General features: G+C 39.4%; 1 protein-coding gene across 2 annotated transcripts in view; it reads right to left on the bottom strand.

Moving 5' to 3' along the window:
* Nucleotides 1-19444, bottom strand: part of LOC131456311 (thyrotropin-releasing hormone-degrading ectoenzyme-like) — a 102315-nt gene that overhangs the window by 26930 nt on the left and 55941 nt on the right. For both annotated transcript variants that reach the window (XM_058624560.1, XM_058624559.1), the window contains exons 5-8: nucleotides 17520-17674; nucleotides 7328-7441; nucleotides 1526-1663; nucleotides 1193-1258 (exon numbers count right to left, since the gene is read on the bottom strand). In XM_058624560.1, the coding sequence (XP_058480543.1) occupies nucleotides 1193-1258; nucleotides 1526-1663; nucleotides 7328-7441; nucleotides 17520-17674 (473 nt within the window). The remainder of the gene's footprint in view (nucleotides 1-1192; nucleotides 1259-1525; nucleotides 1664-7327; nucleotides 7442-17519; nucleotides 17675-19444) is intronic.

Here is a 19444-nt window from a genome sequence, read left to right as displayed (position 1 = left end):
ACAATGTACGCACACACACTGCTACATCAGCAATGTTTTTATATAGACTCAGTGAGTTCCAGGTCACTGACAGTTTGTACAAAAAAACCAGGACACACAGTGCTTACTGTGTGTGTGTGTGTGTATTTAACACACTTCACGTCACATGACTTCACTCTTTCAACAAATAAATCAGACTTTTATTTCCCCGTTTTTGTAGATAAATAATGTTTTGTGGCTGTAAAAATAATGTCTTTTACATTTAGCTGAATTGATGCTAGTTTTCTTTCCACACATTACGATTTACGAACTTTATGAAGCAATTTTTCCGGCAAATATTGCGAAAACATAGGAGATATTTTCGTAATTTTTTTTTCTAGTGAATTGTATATATTTAAAATGACCAAATAAGCTACGATGGAAATATCTGCCTTTACTTTCTCATGCATTGATTCCATGAGCACGGCTCGCAGGCCCCCTGTTGGGCGTTGCAGGTACTGCAGGTCGGCAGTAACAGGTTCATATTTGTATTGATGTTGTAATGTTTTTTCTGTGTTTTTATTTTTTGTTTGTTTTTTGATTTTAGTTTGTTTGTCAATAATTTTCATTTGGCAGAAATGAATGATTAAAAAATGGATTTACTTGTGACTTTTTATAATTATGCTGCGGTTCCATTCACATCCGAGGCCTCAAACTCGCAGCCGTCCGATCAATTTCATGATCGGAGTTTCACTTAAAACTGTTATAATGAGTTAGTTCTGTATGTGTTTTCTTGATGATAAATAACTCGACATATTTCCCTATCAACACAGACAATTTTATTTATTTTATAAATATTTCTATAGTGATTTTATGATATGATTGAATAGTTGTTTTTTCTGACTGTGGTTGCTGAAATAAATGGAAAAAAACAAAAAACAAAAAAAAAACAGGAATCAATGACTTAAATTTAACCTTGGCAGCTTTAGAAACTGTTTTTTTTTTCTTACTGAAACTGCAGCAGCTTTTCATCACATGAATTCAGGTCAGTTACACGGGATTGTGACGAGAGACAGGGTTTTACAGCAGAGAGAGAAAACACACACACACACACACACACGGTCTGTCCATATTGTGTCAGGTACAAATAATCTCAAAGCCGTGGCTCAGATTCACATAACCCGGTCTGTGTGTGTGTGTGTGTGGACACAGCTGTAGGACCACATGGACTTACGTTGAGACCTTTCTGGAACAACGGTTGTCCCATCACGTTCGCCAGCATCCGGATCAGCGCTGCCCCCTGTGGAACACACAGAGAAACACACACACACACACACACACACCTGTGAGATGTGGCAGCAGCAGCAGGTGAGAAGCGATAAAAGCGTTAGAACACAGTTGAAGAAGCTCAGTGAAAACATGACTGCCAGAGGGGAACGGCAGGAAAAACAGATTTCAGCCAATTACAACAACTCACGTGATAAAAATCTATGTCAGATTAACTCTTCTACGTTTTAAGAAGATGTTTACAGCTCAATCTCACTGTTTTGAAACGGGAACGACTCACTTTTTTGTAGGCGATCCAGTCGAAGACTCGGTTGATGTCCGTCGCTTGTTCCACTTCCTGGGAGATCGGGTGGGAGGAGCTGAGGCCATCCAATAGCATCACCTCATGCAGGACGTCAGTCAGAAACCGTTGCTTCTCCTGAAAAAACAAACAAAAAAAACTGAATCAGAAAATGTGCATTATTTTGAATGGAAAAATCTGACAGTGTGACAAAGTGTGACACCAGTCCTAAACAGTCCTCTTAAAGTCCGGGTTTTTGTCCCCACCAGTCAAACAGTCCTCATTATGTGAGCGTGTGGTCAAGTGACACGGTCCCGACTGTGTGGTCAAGTGATACGGTCCCGACTATGTGGTCAAGTGACATGGTCCCCACTAAGTGTGTCCGTAGTCAAGTGACATGGTCCCCACTAAATGAGTGTGTGATCAAGTGACACGGTCCCGACTATGTGGTCAAGTGATACGGTCCCGACTATGTGGTCGGGGTGACATGGTCCCCACTAAGTGAGTCTGTAGTCGAGTGACACGGTCCCCACTACATGAGTGTGTGATCAAGCGACATGGTCCCCACTAAATGAGTGTGTGATCAAGTGACACGGTCCCCACTACATGACACGGTCCCCACTTCATGGGAATATGATCAAGTGACACGGTCCTGACTGTGTGGTTAAGTGACGTGGTCCCGACTGTGTGGTCAAGTGACACGGTCCCCACTAAGTGAGTCTGTAGTCGAGTGACACGGTCCCCACTACATGAGTGCGTGATCAAGTGACACGGTCCCCACTACATGAGTATGTGGTCAAGTGACACGGTCCCCACTACATGAGTGTGTGATCAAGTGACACGGTCCCCACTACGTGACACGGTCCCCACTAAGTGAGTGTGTTGTCACGTGAGCGCCCCCGCGGCGTCTGTTAGTCTGTCTCGTCTTCAACAGATTCCAGTTAAATTATTCAGTTTGCAAACAAAACCAAGTCAACAGACGATTATCGACTCGAGCAGTTGGTTCAGTAAACAAAGGTTTACCCGTCTCATTTGTCTGATTAATCTTTAATTACTGCAATTCTTTGTTGTCCCTTTCCCTCGTCCTGCTGTCTCACTCTCCTTTCCTTTCCTTCTTTCCTTCCCTCCTAGCATCCGCTCCCCGTCTTCCTCTCCTTTAACGAGCTCGGCCTGAATTACCCCGGGGATCGGGCTAAATCCGGAGGAGTGCGGCTCGGTCTAATTCATGGATTGTCATGTTTACTGTGGAGATTAGTTCTTTCTTTTCTTTTCTTTTCTTTTTTTTTAATGAACCACCATCTCGTTAAGCGCTGGAAATGGAGGCTTATTAACTTTGACTCATTAACAGTATCTGCTGGGACTGTGTAATACACGGATTTAAATTGGTTTATTTTAGTTACAAGTTCAGCTTAATAAAGGTTTGGGACAATTGTGGATTCAAGTTTATATTGTGATGCAAATTTGAGTTTTTTTTGTTTATCCTTCAGATTAAAGAAAAAAGGGCAGATTTAATCTGAGTGAAGATAAACGAGCTATACGACGTGTCAGAGATACAGTTTGTTTAAATGCGGAGCCGTCTTCAAAGGAGGAGTCCACACACACACACACACACACACACACACACACACACACACAATCAAGGGACTTCCGTTACAAATAACACAATTAGTGAATTAGCTAAATGGCACATTTGGATGAAACTGAAATTACTTGGCGAGAGAAAAAAAGATGAATCAGACTTAATGAGAATCAACACCTGTGTGTGTGTGTGTGTATGTGTGTGAGGATCCACCTGGTTTATATGGTCATTATGATCCAGATGGACCCACATATGGACGTTTGGCTCAGAGACCAGACACACACACACACACACACACACTCATATTTCTGTTTTAAATCTTTGCATTGACTTCCATTTATTTATTAAAAACACACTAAACAAAGCCTTACTTTACCGGTCCCTTTAAAATGAGGTTCTGCCCCATTAGGACCAGGTTTTGGTCTCCATGAGGACTGGTGGTCCTGACAAGGTCAATGTTTATGACACACACACAGATTGAGGGTCAGGGTTGCGTTCAGGAGCAGCTGCACAACCTTTTTTTTTTTAAACGTCTTCTTCACCTTCACCTTTATATATATATATATATATATATATATATATATATATATATATATATATATATATATATATATATATATATATATATAAATAAATCAGGTTATACATTATCATAATCTACACCAGCGTGAACATTGTTTCACGTCTTTATCTCACTGTGAGACAGACTTTACCAACAGGAAACAGAAGTTTGTAAACCACTCACTCTCCCACACCAAAGCCCATAGAGAAAATCAGTGATTTTAACGTCACAGCACACAGGAGTTGTGGATCCACTGCTGCCTCCATCAATAACTTCAAATGTATTATTTTGTACAATTCAGCTTTTAAAATCCATTGTTCAGATTTACGTCAGTGACTCAAGGTGACCACATGAGGCAGCAGTGGACCATGGACCATCGGCTCCTGTGCTAAAATCACTGATTTTCTCTATGGGCTATGGTGTGGGAGAGTGAGTTTACAAAGGCAAAATTCACAATAATCTTCATTTAATAATTTGCTAAATATATTTAATCTGAATTACTGAGATTATGTTTTTGCATGAATTTATTGTCGTGGCTGTTAAATTTACCAGATTTGCTAAAAAAAAAGAAGAAATCACATGATTTTCATGTGCTCACCCTCAGGTGAAACTGACTATGATCACATTAATTAAGTAACGCAGGCTTTTTTTCTCTCCACTGATTATAAAGAAGGTGAGAGATGAATATCGATTGCCCTCTGCTCCCGTTTACATGAATATTTCATATTTTTGATTAGTAGTCCATTAACTTCACACCGGTTTCACCTGCTGGAAGACATTTAACCTTTCACTCTCTCTCTCTCTCTCTCTGTCTCTCTCTGTCTCTCTCTGTCTCTCTCTCTGTCTGTCTCTCAGATAAAGAAAACGTCTCCAGAGAGACAAAGACAAGACAGAGTGCTCTTTAATGACGGTGATGCTGTTTAACCACATTAACGTTCATTATCATCATTAGAGCTGCAGTAGGCAACATGTTTTCTGTGGTTATTCATCAATAATTCTGTTAAAACTCGTGTAAATCCTGACGATCTGACAGAGAACTTAAGTTCTGCTCCTTCTCTGGAGGCCGAGGTCTGACGAATGACTTTAACCAATCACAGGACAGTTCAGGGAGAGGGAGGGAGGCAGCGCCTCCTAAAGGCTGTTCTGCTAACACGTATGTTAATGTCCCTGAGGAGAGGGGTCGTTATTCTGAAATATGTTAAATTGTTATAAAGAGATCATTTTCTCCCTCTAAGAAGTGAGTTAACTGAGAAAAGTATCTTTTTATAACAAGAAAAGTATCTTTTTATAACAAGAAAAGTATCTTTTTTACAACAAGAAAAGTATCTTTTTTAACAAGAAAAGTATCTTTTTATAACAAGAAAAGTATTTTTTTTATAACAAGAAAAGTATCTTTTTAAAATGACAAAAGTTCATTGTCATAATTTGCTTCAATATAGAAAAAATCACATTTAAGAAGCTGAAAAATCTTTCAAACCGAGTCATTAGTTACAAAATGAATCGACACTTAATTTAATATCTATTTGCAGAAGCTGTTTAGTTACAACAAGATCCTTTTCCTGTTTTTCCCCCTTGTCCTACATTATAATTTTATCTCATTATAACGAGAAATGATCTCATTAAGGGAAAAGTTCCACACTTCCTCGCAGACTTTAACAAACATTTACGCTGAAGACAAAGACAATGAGATTCAAAACGTGCTGAAAAAGTGCTGATTCAGTTTTTTTCTTTCATTTTTAATGAACGTGTCGTCTCTTTTCTCTGGTGCTTCCTGCTGATGATGTAAGTGTTTCTGTAATGTCTGAATTAAATTAACGGGACTCTTCTGCTGCTGTTAAATATGAATATTTAAGTCCAACTTGAATTATTTTAGATTCAATTTCAGTTAAAGACTTTCAACTTTCTGCTTCTTCCTTGAGAGTTCACCACAGCAGATCATCTGCCATCTACAGTATCATCTGCATACAGCTTAATCCTCGGATACTCCTGTCTATCACCATTCCTGATGTAATCCAGGGCCTCAAGGGGCCCATGTGTCCTACACACATGTCCTACACACATGTCCTACACACACGTCCTACACTGCCCTCACATACTTCTCTGCCACTCCCGACTCCCTCAAAAAAAACAAAACCCTGTGGAGTTTTTAAATAAAGAAAAACGTCATATTTGTTTTTCTTCTCTTCTTCGCCTCGAGGTTCAGTGACTCACCTTTATTTATTTTTATTTTTTTAAATAAAAACGCCTTTTATAAATAAACCCTCGGCCTTATCTGGTACAGAGCGTTTCATCGTGATTGTGCGTTTTATCGCAGAAACACTTTGTTTCTATAAAAGCGTCCGGCCGAGCAGAACCACAGTAACAGGGATTTAAAAATGCCACGTCACTCTCAGCGAGTGTGTGTGTGTGTGTGTGTGTGAAGGTAAATCACAGAAACAGAGTTGGAACAAAGTGAGCGTTCGCTTTCATTTAAAGTTCCTTCCATAGTTGGAGGAGTAAAGTGGAGACGTCTGCGAGTTTCTCTCACAGAGAAATTCATTTCTAATTTTATTGTGTTTTGGGTCGACTCACTCTGGATGCAGAGGGGCTTTTTTTTTTGTTTGCCAACCTGAGCAGAATGAAATAAAAGTGGATTATAGCTGCAGCTGAATATTATCTGCTGAAACAGAAGGTGGAACAGAGAGAATCAGATATTGATCTCTGCGAGCGGAGGAAGGGGAAGGAGTTCAGGAGGAGGAGAAGAGTTCTCTCCGTCGAAACTCAGTCAAACTTTAAATTCCTTTTTCCAGAATGACTTTCTTTCTTATTCCATATTCTATTTTGTTAAATAGAATATTTTTTAATGTAATAATAATAATAATATATTAATATAATAAATATATATAATATATTATATTATATATTAATTGGTTTTGTTTTTATTGCTTACTTGTGTTAATGTTTTATTACACTATTATTATCATCATTATTATTGTTGGAATATAAAAATATCCGTCCTTTTAATTTTAAGACGTAAAACAGCTCATAAATAACTCGACAATATTTTCCCTGAAATGAAAAGTTAGAAAATCAAACCTGCTGAGAATTTAAAATAACATCACATTTTTATATTTCTTTCTTTGATTTATTATTCACAGTTTCTTTATTTCCAACAAATCTTCATCTTTTTTTCTCCCCATTTTTCATCCTGTTTTATTTTCAGGGTCAGAATTTTCTCCTCTCAGGAAATCAATGTTATAACTGATGACGTGAAAGACGTGAGCTGAAAACATTAACTATGAGCTAAAGTATAAAAAATAATCTTAAAAACTGAATTTTATAGGCACGCTTTTAATTAAGTTATGTTAATATATTTTGTCATATTTATTATTTTACATTTACGTGTCATCAGTTTTACGTTAAGTAGAATATTCATCCTTACAAATACAATAGTATATATATTTTATTTTATTATTACATTTAATTTTTCTTCTTTAAACAGCTTTTAAGTTGTGACTCTAATCTCTGAATTATATATGTATTTTTTGAGATTTTGAGCAGAATTAAATCATTTCATATCTAGGATATTTTGCAGTAATCGCTGTGTGACACAAGTACGTAGAAAAAACCCAACATTTGAACCATCAACACCAAAACCAAATCATTTCCAATCGCCACTCACCATGTTCCACTTTGGGAAGAGGAAGTCTGTGCCGACATACTCGAAGAAATGAGCGAATCCTTCCTTCAACCACACGTCCTCCCACCACACCGGCGTCACCAGGTCCCCAAACCACTGCAGGGGCAAAAGACGACGCATTACTATGTGCAAAAATAAACATTTTTTACGATTAAAGCAAAGAAGAAAACCCTTATGTTAGCGTGTAAATATCTAAAACAAAACAAACACGTTAGATTTCCATCGCAGCTTCTTAAATGTGTCTTTGCTCCATAAAACAAAGAAATCATTAAAAACTGAATCATTTGAAGACATTTCAGGGTTAGGGTGAAATCATTTCCAGGTTTGACAAAAACTGAGCAACATTTTGTTTTAATGTTTTCTGACATTTTATGGACCAAACAATTACTCGATTTATAGAGAAAATAATTGACGGATTAATCAATTATGGAAATAATCGTTAGTTTCAGCTCTATTACAGATCACAGTGGATCTAAAAAGACACAAAACATTTAGTCACAGGTATGTGGAATAAAAAATAATCTGGAGGGCCAGTTCTGGCCCGCGGCCCGTATGTTTGACACGATTGAAACTCAAAGGGAAAAAAAAATAAAACTGATGAAAGGATGAACGGGAACGCGTTTCTGCTGCTGATCCTGAACGACGCAGAATCAGCAGCAGCCAGCAGGGGGCTCGTCCAGCGCGTCATCGGAGGGACAAAGTGCGACAAAGTGCGACAAAGTGCGTAATTGTGCTGCTCGTCTCTTCTCAGTGAGCCTCAGAGTCGGCTTTAATAAATGTAAAATAGAAAATAGTGGAGTGAAGCGAGCGGAGTGTGGAGACGTCGGGGCACCAGAGGAAACATTTTCGGAAGCAGGCGGTTCACCGGGTACGTGGGGTGAATAAAAATGATGCTTCGCCTTCTGAGCCGGAAAACACCGCCGTGCGATCTTACACAGAGGGTTTTACTTAAAAGCTCGTTAACGCTTCAGAAACACGCGGCGGACATAGAGAGAGTTTGTGTGTTTCTGTTTTCTGCAGAAGAACAAAGACACTTCAGGGACAAACGTCCAGAGAAACTATTCTATATACGTTAATAAGTGTGAAATTCAAAGACAGTTTCAGAGATAAAGCTGTTTGTGATGTGAGCTTTAGCTTCACGCTCTGATTTATTGATATTTATCTTCAGTTTCCTGTCATGAAAAAAAAGAATAAATAAAAGATTTCATTTTCGGTTTTATTTCAACAGGATTAACTCAGTGATGAATGAAGGAGTGAATTCACTTCTTCACTCTGACTCTGATGAGACTCAGGAAACTCAAAGGTCGATGAAAAACTGGATCTTTATCCGCTTTTCTGTTTCTTTTGTTTTTCCGAATAAACAACGACGACTCCTGAGATTTATTTGATTTGTGTGAACGTCGCAAAAATATTCTGTGTTAATGTGAAAGTGAAAACCTCTCTCTCTCTCTCTCTCTCTGTCTCTCTGTCTCTCTCTGTCTCTCGTCCTCTCGGTTCCTCACTTCTGACTCGTCTTTAATCTCAGCAGGACGTGAAGGAGCAGAATAAAAACATGTTAGTGTAAAAACCACATCTGAAGCTGCTCTTTGAACCTGTTCAGTCTCACAGTCCTTCACCTGAGTGGACACACACACACACACTGAGGGTCGAGTCTGGGCAGGGATTCAAACCGACCACTCGGTGGGGGTTGGCAGAGCTGCCTGGCTCGACGGGCGGTGGGTTTTTTCTTTCAGCTCCTTGGACAAAAAATAACTCCAACTCAAAAAAAAAGAGACTCACAAGTGGTTGTATTCTGGTCCTTGGTCACTTCCTGAAAATTTCCTCCTCAAAGTCAGTCTTTGTCATTTGTCTTTGGTGAGACAGAGATGGCTCGACGGGTGATGTTTTTTTTTTCAGCTCCTTTCAAAATAAAGTTTCATGGCGAAAAGCAGCTGGTATCATCATCCAGTAAGAGCCTGAGGTTACAGGTGAACTTCCTGTTTCATAAACTGGAGACGCCTCAAAATGGCCTCATTTTCCCGACAGTTACAACCTTTTAGACGTAAAAGTGTGCATTTATTTCCCATCGCAAATGCAGACATCGTCCTTTTTTTTTTAAATAAGAGGACAAAGTGGCAAATTATACATTACAATAAAATGTTCCGTAACGAGTCTCTGTCGCCTCAAGATGAAGATAAAACACAAGAAAATGGGTTTGAGACATATTTTACGTCTTTATAGCCTCAGATCAGCAGTAAAAACACACACACACACACACACACACACACACACATATATATATATATACATACATATATATATATAAATACATGCTGAAATGTATTAACTCCAGAGAATATGACAAGAAAAGTAATTAAATGATTCATACAGTGAAACAGAAAACATGTCGTCTTCAGCCCGTTTACAGTAGAGCGGCGTTTTTTATTGAACAGTTGACATTTAAATTTCCCTTCTCCAGCCTCCGATGGCAGTGGGTTTTCACTTTTCATCAAACCTTTAATTCTTTACCGGTTCACTTTATTCGAGCCTCTTTAAAACAAAGAGAAAATACACACAGACTCATTTTTACACCGGAGAGTTTTAGTTTAACGACGACAGAGTCAATAAAAAAAAAAAAATGTAGCTGTTACGACTTCTGTAATAATTAAAAAACTCTCATTCCGGTTTCATTCTCATTAAATCATGAAAAGAAAAAAAAAGGCCCCGGGTGGTCGCGTCGGCCATTTCTGCTCTGATAGTTACAGCTTTCACTGTTGCCATGGTTACACAAGTACATTCTGGGTGGTGTTTCCTGAAAAAGCCCAGGAGGATTGGTGGGAAAAAAAGGATACGAGTCAGGAAGAATAATGACGAGTCATTACTCTGCCGAGGTCGGAGAGTTTTCTGCTGTAAATGTATTTACAGCTGTAAAATATCAATGATGCCACACACACACACACACACACACAGGGCATGGACTCAAGTACTGAAATCAGGGCTTTCTTATGTCCACTGAAGGACAATCAACGCCTCAGCATACAAAGACATTTTGGACAACGCTGTGCTTCCAACTTTGTGGCAGCAGTTTGAGGACAAAGCAAGGACTATGAAGTGTAGAGCAGTTAAACAGACTTAAAAATCTACTTATAATTCCAAATTATACTTATAGTTCTGAATTCTACTAATAGTTCCAAAATCTACTTATAATTCCAAAATCTACCTATAGTTCCAAAATCCACTAATAGTTCCAAAATCTACTTAGAGTTCCAAAATGTACTTATAGTTCCAAATTCTAGTTATTGTTCCAAAATCGACTTATAGTTCTAAAATCTACTTATAGTTCCAAAATCTACTTATAGTTCCAAAATCCACTAATAGTTCCAACATCTACTTAGAGTTCCAAAATGTACTTATATTTCCAAATACTACTTATAGTTCCAAAATCTACTTATAGTTCTAAAATCTACTTATAGTTCTAAAATCTACTTAGTTAAATGCGTTGTGTCACAAGGTTCATCTCTAGCGACCCCTAGTGACACAAGCTCCTATAAAACCATTAGCCAGGTTCTGGATGTTCTTCTTGTATCAGGGTGATTCCTTTTCTTTTTTTATCGCCTTCTTTTCCTCCATCACATTCTCAGAGTGAAAAAACTCATGATGAATTTTTTTAAAGAAAATACATTTTTGTTTAAATAAAAGAGAAAAAAAAAGGTCTCCTCCATTCTTACGTCAACAGAATCCTCTGAAGTGTGTTGGAGTGTTTCCATGACCACCTCAGGTCACTGTTTTCACAAAGACTCAAACTGAGAGTCTTCTAATGCAAAACATGCACAAACCAAACACAACGAGAGAGAACAAACGCACCTTCTTTCACCAAACGCTCTCACTTCTCGTCCTGAAGTGAACCGAGTAAGAATTACCAGACGATCGATTCATTGCCGCTCGACGTCAGACTCGCTTCAAAAACTGGCCCCAAGAAGACGTTTCCGACACAGACTGCACCACATTTCACGGTGAATCTCGTAAACCATGTATTATTCAACGCGTCCGGATGGATTCATGAAATGCTAATAAATTCAGATCGCTGGAACTTTAAATTTAAAATGTGACACAGTGGAAGCACGGAAACCAGGAGGAACCTGGGATTTTAGCAATGTAACAAATGACTCAGCAAATACAACCTTAAGTTTAGGATGTCTGTTACTATGTTTCACATCTTTATCTCACTGTGAGACAAACTTTTCCAGCAGGAAACAGACGTTTGGCAACCTCTCACTCTCCCACACCAAACCCCATAGAGAAAATCAGTGATTTTAGCTCGCGGGGACACAGGAGCTGCTGGTCTACTGCTGCCTCGTGTGGTCACTTTGTGTCACTGAGGTCAACTCAAACGAAGGATTTCAAACACAGAATTCACAAAAAAGGATGGGAACTTATTAATGGAGGCAGCAAGTGGATCAGCAGCTGCTGTGTCCCTGTGAGCTAAAATCACTGATTTTCTCTATGGGGTTTGGTGTGGGAGAGAAAACAGTTTACACAAAGTGACACAATCTTCAGTACAAATGTGATATTTCACTTTATTTCTGGCCCTGTTTAGCAGCCGATACACAACTTTGAGGGAGGGTGCGACGCCTGGGAGGTGAAACCCACAGAAAATAACTCCTAAAGCCGCAGTTCTGACCCGATGCAGGTAAAGCAACATCTTGTTAGATGTTGCTAAATCTTTGTGGCAGCAGCAGCGCCTGCATCTTGCTCCGGGGAACCTTCGGGGAGCGAGTGTCGCAGGAACCTTGTTACAGTGACAGCGCAGTGCAAACGCGTGAACTGCACCTTTTTTTATTTTCCTTTTAAGAGACAAATTTAGAATTTCCGGGGTTCTTAATATAACGCTGCCCGCGTCACACAAGGACTTTCACAAGTCTAATTATGCAGTGACTCACTGGAATAAAAGAAGAGGAAACAACAGGAGAGGACGTTTCTCTTCCTCGGTTGGTTTCAACAGCAGCACCTTGGTTCGTTCCTCTCAGAACAAAGCAGATCTGAGCCTTTGATCATCCTCCTCCCCCCTCCGACCACGGCTTATAAATATTCATCCGTCTCCTCGGCAGAGGGACTGAATCTGATTTTCACTTTCTGTTGGGATAGAGACTCTGGCGGCTTCACGACAGCCCAAAAAACAAAGAGCCTCGTTTGTCGTTTGGCACAAACCTTGTAAACATGAGCACATCTGTGAAAGTGTCACTGAAAGACTCTGACGGCACAAAACTATCCACTTATTGTTCCAAATTCTACTTATTGTTCCAAAATCTACTTATAGTTCCAAATTCTACTTATTGTTCCAAATTCTTCTTATAGTTCCAAATTCTACTTATTGTTCCAAAAATCTACTTATAGTTCCAAATTCTACTTATTGTTCCAAAATCTACTTAGTTTCAAATTCTACTTATAGTTCCAAAATCTACTTATTGTTCCAAATTCTACTTATTGTTCCAAAATCTACTTATTGTTCCAAAAATCTACTTATAGTTCCAAATTCTACTTATTGTTCCAAAATCTACTTAGTTTCAAATTCTACTTATAGTTCCAAATTCTACTTATTGTTCCAAAATCTACTTATAGTTCCAAATTCTACTTATAGTTCCAAATACTACTTATTGTTCCAAATTCTACTTATTGTTCCAAAATCTACTTAGTTTCAAATTCTACTTATAGTTCCAAATTCTACTTATAGTTCCAAATTCTACTTATTGTTCCAAAATCTACTTATAGTTCCAAAATCTACTTATAGTTCCAAAATCTACTTTCAGTGGGGTGGAGTGGCTCAGTGGTTAAGACCGATGCCCTGTGTGCAATAACTTCATGGTTGCAAGTTCAACTCCACCCCTGGCAGGTTGTACTCAACTCCCTTGTAAGTTGCTTTGGATATAAGCGTCTGCTAAAAAGTCTACCTTTAAATGAAACACACAGGAGCTGCTGGTCTACTGCTGCCTCGTGTGGTCACTGTGTGTCACTGAATTAAATCCAAATTTAGGATTTCAAATGCTAAAGTGATAAAATAAGACATTTGAACTTAGTGATGGAGGCATCAGCGGATCAATAGCTCCTGTGTGCTGTGACGTTAAAATCACTTTTCTCTATGGGAGAGTGAGTGCTTTACAAAGGAACATAAACTATGTATATATATATATATAAGTTTATACGTATATTTATAGATGATAGACGCTCACTGCTCACGCACATACACCGCATATACACTCATATACAGTGTAAACAGCGAGGTAGAGAGAGAGACAGAGACAGAGAGTGAGACGGATGAGGCGAGAAACAGTGAGATGATTTATGGCTCCTTTGTTCTAATGAACTGTGTGAGATCTGCAGTAATAAATATTGTACTTTATATAAAAAAGACTGCAGAGCAAATGCACACGCACACACACCCACACACGCACACACAAACACACACACGCGCTGACGACTTCAACACGTGAAACACACACACACACACACACACTCGCTGTTGTACGAGTGTGAGTGTGTTATTTCTGTTCTTGTGAGGACTTCAAAGAACACGTTGAAGCTTTTGTGCTGCAACACGTACGCAGGTGTGACTGACACACACGCACACACACACGTGCACGCACGCACACACACACACACACACACACACACACACACACGCACACACACACACGCTTGTTTTCACAGCCAAAACAGTTTTTCTTATTTTCACCACAACGCTTCTTATGCTCATAAAACTAATTGGCTTCACGGAGGACAGATGGTTTCTGAAGACGTGACAGCAGCAGAACAGGAAGTCAGACATCCAGGTTGAGATGTTCAGACGCCGCGAGTCTCCAGTGGAACAAAGCGCAGCTCCTCGACTCTACACTTAAACAAAAAAACCTTAAAAAATCTAAAGGAAAAAAAACGCGTTGACATGACAGTGAAGAAGTGAGAGTCTGAGACGAGACGTCAGAACGCATGATTGACAGACGTGTCCTCCCTCTTGTCCTGCGACGACACACACACTCTGCTCCCCGAGCTGTCAATCATCCAGCGCTCCTCACTGCCAAGAGCGGGAAACAAAATGGCTGCCGATAAATCCTGTGGCGGCGGCGCGAAAGACCTTGACGTCAGGGACGGAGACAAAAGCCGAACGGAGGGGGACGTTGACACGGAAACAAGCCACGGTGAATCCGATAAATTTAGTTTTTATAGCATTTACATTTTAACGAATCAAGGTGAATCCGAATTTTTTTTTTTTTTAATTTTTTAATTTTTATCGTACTTGTGTTTTGTTCACACGGAAACGAGTGTAGATGAATCTGATAAAAACTAATTCACGATTTTTATCGTAGTCGTGTTTTATCCACACGGTAGCGAGTCTGGACGATCACTTTGACGTTTTTTTTATCGTATTTACGTTACGTCAACAAGGAAACGAGTCTAGATGAATGCGATAAAGTTTTTTTTTATCGTATTTATGTTTTATCCACACGGAAATGAGCTAAGGTGATCCGATAAAGGTTTTTATCGTAATGGGGATTTACCTTTTTTTTTTAATTAAGTTTTAACTACACGGAAACAAGTCTGGACGATTTACGCTAAAGTTTTTTTTATCGTATTCACGTTTTATCGACATGGAAATAAGTCTTAACGAAGCTGATAAAAAAAATGTTTTACCGTATTTACGTTTTGTCCACATGGCAACGAGTCTAGATAAATGCGATAAAGGTTTTTTTTTATCGTAATGGAGGTTTATGCACGCGAAAACGAGTCGAGACAAATGCGATGTTTTTTATCATATTCAAGTTTTAACTACACAGAAACAAGTCTGGACAATTTACGATAAAGTTCTTGTCTGGTGTACGAACTTCCTCGGGACTGATATCGAGGTCATTTGATCTTTTCTGGCGGGAAATTAACATAATTTTTTTTCCTTCAACGGGCAAAAAAAATAATCATTCAAATATAACAGCTGTAGGGGGCGCTGTCATGGAAGTTTCAGCTGTTTTAATCATCGGTCATAGCAAGGGAACTTTACGCGTTTGCCGATATTGTTCCGAATAATAATATTGTCCATTTTTAATTATTTCACAGTGGATTTTTTCACACACACGCACACACACACACACACACACACACACACACACACACACACACTTGTTTGAGGCTTTCAATTATCAGGAAATTCACTTGTGAGGATTTTAAATGAAAAAAAACAACAACAAACAGACTTTTGTTTTAAATCATGTTCAAAGTAAAGGTGAGGTGTGTGTGTGTGTGTGTGTTTGTGTGCGTGTGCGTGTGTGTGTGTGTGCGTGTGTGTGTGTGTGTGAGGGAGAGATAAGCGACTCGTGGAGGAAATGAAGTGCAAAGCTTCACACAGGACATTTTTCCTTTTATCATTCTTCTTCCTTTTCGCTCTAAATCGAACAAAACAGACGAGCGGAGGAAAAAAATGAAAAATAAAGACCTAAAGAAGAAAGATGAAGAAGAAGAGACTGAAACATTTCTACACTTTTAAGACACGAGCGGTGAAATCTGTGACATTAAACAGCTCAACGTTATTATTCTGCTTTTTACAGCAGCAGCAGTGAGAGTTTTATTCTTTGTTTTAAGTGAATCCTTTGCGTTTTGTCTTCATAAATAATATTTAAAGCTTCTATTTTTTTCACTATAGCTTCATGTAATCTGCTTATTTAAGAGTATCGCGAGCATTTCACTCCATGTTACACGATGTTTGTGAGAAACGATGAGCTTCATACGCTTTAAGAGACTAAATATAAACCAACAGAGAGCGGTCAGAGAAAATCTGGAATAAAACAACAACAGCAACAGAATAAGGAATAAATGTTGAGTTCAGGAGTTCAAAAATATCTTTACCAACAGCTCGACTCTCACTAATCAATTGTTCTCGGCCTGTGGCTCAACCTTCCACAACATCTCACATCAAATATCATTTTAGCCACTTTACAAAAACCAAAAAAATATCTGCTCACTCTCCCACACCAAAGCCCATAGAGAAAAGCAGTGATTTTAACGTCACAGCACACGGGAGCTGTTGATCCACTGCTGCCTCCATCACTACGTTCAAATGTCTTATTTTGTAAATTCGGCTTTAAAAATACTTCATTTGGATTGACCTCAGTGACACAAAGTGACCACACGAGGCAGCAGTAGACCAGCAGCTCCTGTGTCCCCGCGAGCTAAAATCGCTGATTTTCTCTATGGGGTTTGGTGTGGGAGAGTGAGTGGTTTACAAACTTCAGTTTCCTGTCAAGGTCTCCAATGCTTTATGAATGCTTCTCGGCCTGTGGCTCCACTTTCCCAAACATTCTGCTAAAAATCTGTTTTTAGTAACGTGCTGCTCCTCATATGTGTTTACAAGAAATAAGAATAATAATACCCTGTACTGCAGCAGCAGCAGCAGCAGCAGCAGCAGCAGTGGCAGCAGCAGTGGCAGCAGCAGCGACGACGAGGTGGTGAATCCTCATTAAATGAAATGAAATGCTTTTCAGTTGAGTCATGAACGCGTCTCCTGTGCGAGCCGTTACTTAACTCACCTGTGAAACTCCTGACCTTTTCTCTCTCAGGCTGAAATGACAGTTTTTCCCTTTGCAACACTCACTAATCCTGTGTTTCTGCACAGAAAGTGTGTCTGACACACAGACAAAAGGACAAATCTCAATCCAGAGTCTTTCCCTCAAAGTTTAAGTGATAACTCAGGTTCTTTAAGGTGTTATTGTATAAGACAGGCATGAGTTTAAGTTAAGAACATGTTTCACGTCTTTATCTCAGACAGACTTTTCCAACAGGAAACTGAAGTTTCTAAAGCACTCACTCTCCCACACCAAAGCCCATAGAGAAAATCAGTGATTTTAACATCACACACACACACAGGAGCTGTTGATCCACTGCTGCCTCCATCACTAAGTTCAAATGTCTTATTTTGTTAATTCAGCTTTCAAAAATCCTCATTCACATTTACCTCAGTGACACAAAGTGACCACACGAGGCAGCAGTAGACCAGCAGCTCCTGTGTCTTTGCAAGCTTCAATCACTGATTTTCTCTATGGGCTTTGGTGTGGGAGATAAACAGTTTCCAAACTGCAGTTTCCTGTTGGAAAAGCCCGTCTAACAGTGATATAAAGATGTGAACATGTCGATCATCATATAATGAACTGTGTGTCACCTGGTGGCAGATCTCGTGGACGACCACCATGGTCAGCTCCATCTGATAGGACGAGGACGACACCTCGGCGTCCAGCAGGATCTTCTGCTCCACGAAGACGCTCAGACCCCAGTTCTCCATGGCGGCGTAGGGATGTTTGGGCACCGCCAACAAGTCTGGAAAAAAAACAAAAAAAAACATGAATAAACCTGCAGTCAGTGTGTGTGTGTGTCTGTGTGTGTGTGTGTGTGTGTGTGGGGGGGGGGGGTATTTTCAGTGACTGACAGAATGACTGTGAATCCCATTTTAGGTTAAAATGAAAGTCATGAGTCATTTTAACAACCTGCCAGAGAATCCCTTTATCCTCACAACACGCATATTATGGGCTGTTTCACACACGACTCTACATATATTTGTGTGGGAGAAAGAAGAGGAGGAGGAGGAGGAGGAGGAGGAGGTCAGGAGATGAATGACAGAGGCGGAGGTGATGAAGGACAGAGAGAAGGAATAATTAAAGCTGTAGTACGTAACTTTTAAACTATCAAACTATCGTTAAATGAGTTCACATAAAGTTGATAAAGTCTTGTGTTGCCCGGTGACATTCCCGAGCTGCACACAGGAAGTGATCTGTTCTATGCTAGGACAGTTGTTTGCGTCCACGAAATGTTTCAGAACTCAATTCTGCTGCTCAAAAACAAACATGGCTGTTCAGCAGTTTGACGGGGTGGACACTTCTTGTCTCCGCCCACCTTTGCTCTGCTGCTCCGCCCCCAAAAACAGAGGCAGAATGATAACACCAAAAACTATTAAAAAAGTGACTGCAGCTTTAATTTCATATCAACGGCATTAGCTGAACTTAAATAGTGAAATAAAGTACAATAATGACTTTATTCTCGAAAGATTAAATTTTAACGCTAAAAGAGCACTATTCAAAAAATGAGTACTGAATTCACACAAAACTTAAACCACTAAAATAGTGAAATTAAGTCGTATATTAAGACTCTTAGCTTGTCGTTCGTAGCTCATTTCCAGCGACAACAGCAGTTTCCATCGGGCGATAATTGTATAAAGTTGTGGTAAAAGCCGTCGGCGCGGAGCCGATTTCTTCAGCAGGTGGAGGAGACCAAACACGGAGATCAAAAACAGACGAGGAGATCAAATCAAAAGGACGCTTCGCTTGACCACAAAAGCTTAAAGTGAAACAGACGTGGTTTCACTTTCAGAGACGACACATAATTATATAAGAGGAGGAAGTGAAGGAAGAAAGAGGAGGTGAAAATGAGCTTTTCTCGCGCCGTCAGAGAGAAAGAAGAGGTTTCCTTTCCGATAAAACACACACACACACACACACAAAAAAGTTAATTCAAATTTAACATCATTAACTCTTTCAGCGGCGCCGACCTTCGTCTGTGTCGATGCATTCAGTGAAGAGAACACGTCGCTGCAGAGGCTTCCTGCTCAAAGAAAACTTTCTATTTAACGTAAATAATAGAATAAATCAAAGATAACTGATGGCATTGTGACTTGTGACATCAAATATGTCAGCCAACTTTTCATGAAACCCATTTAATCTCAACTCTGTGCATTCTGCATTCTGCTTTAAACTCTATCATTTCCATCCGTTTGAATCATAAATCATCCAATTATTTGAGCTCAGAACCATAAAAACCCTCTTTTATGCCTGAAAAGTTGGAAGAAAAAAAAAGGTTGGTATTATTGAGAGATTTCCTGGTGACATTTAACAGAAGTTAATGAAACAACGAGCAGAATCTGCTTCGGGGTCAGTGTCAGTGGAAGAAAGTGTCAATCATCTGAGGAGAGGATGACATCGCTGACATTTAACAGCTGTCAATCTTCGTCATGAGCTGTGTGTTAGCGACGCGGGCTCGAGGCCGAAACATGCAAACAAACACCAAAAACAATAAAACAGGAGCTAAAACACTCAA

Source organism: Solea solea, chromosome 3 (genome assembly GCF_958295425.1).
Source record: "Solea solea chromosome 3, fSolSol10.1, whole genome shotgun sequence".
Classification (NCBI taxonomy): Eukaryota; Metazoa; Chordata; class Actinopteri; order Pleuronectiformes; family Soleidae; genus Solea; species Solea solea.
The sequence above is the reverse complement of the archived record's forward strand: the minus strand, read 5'-3'. Positions and strand labels throughout refer to the sequence as shown.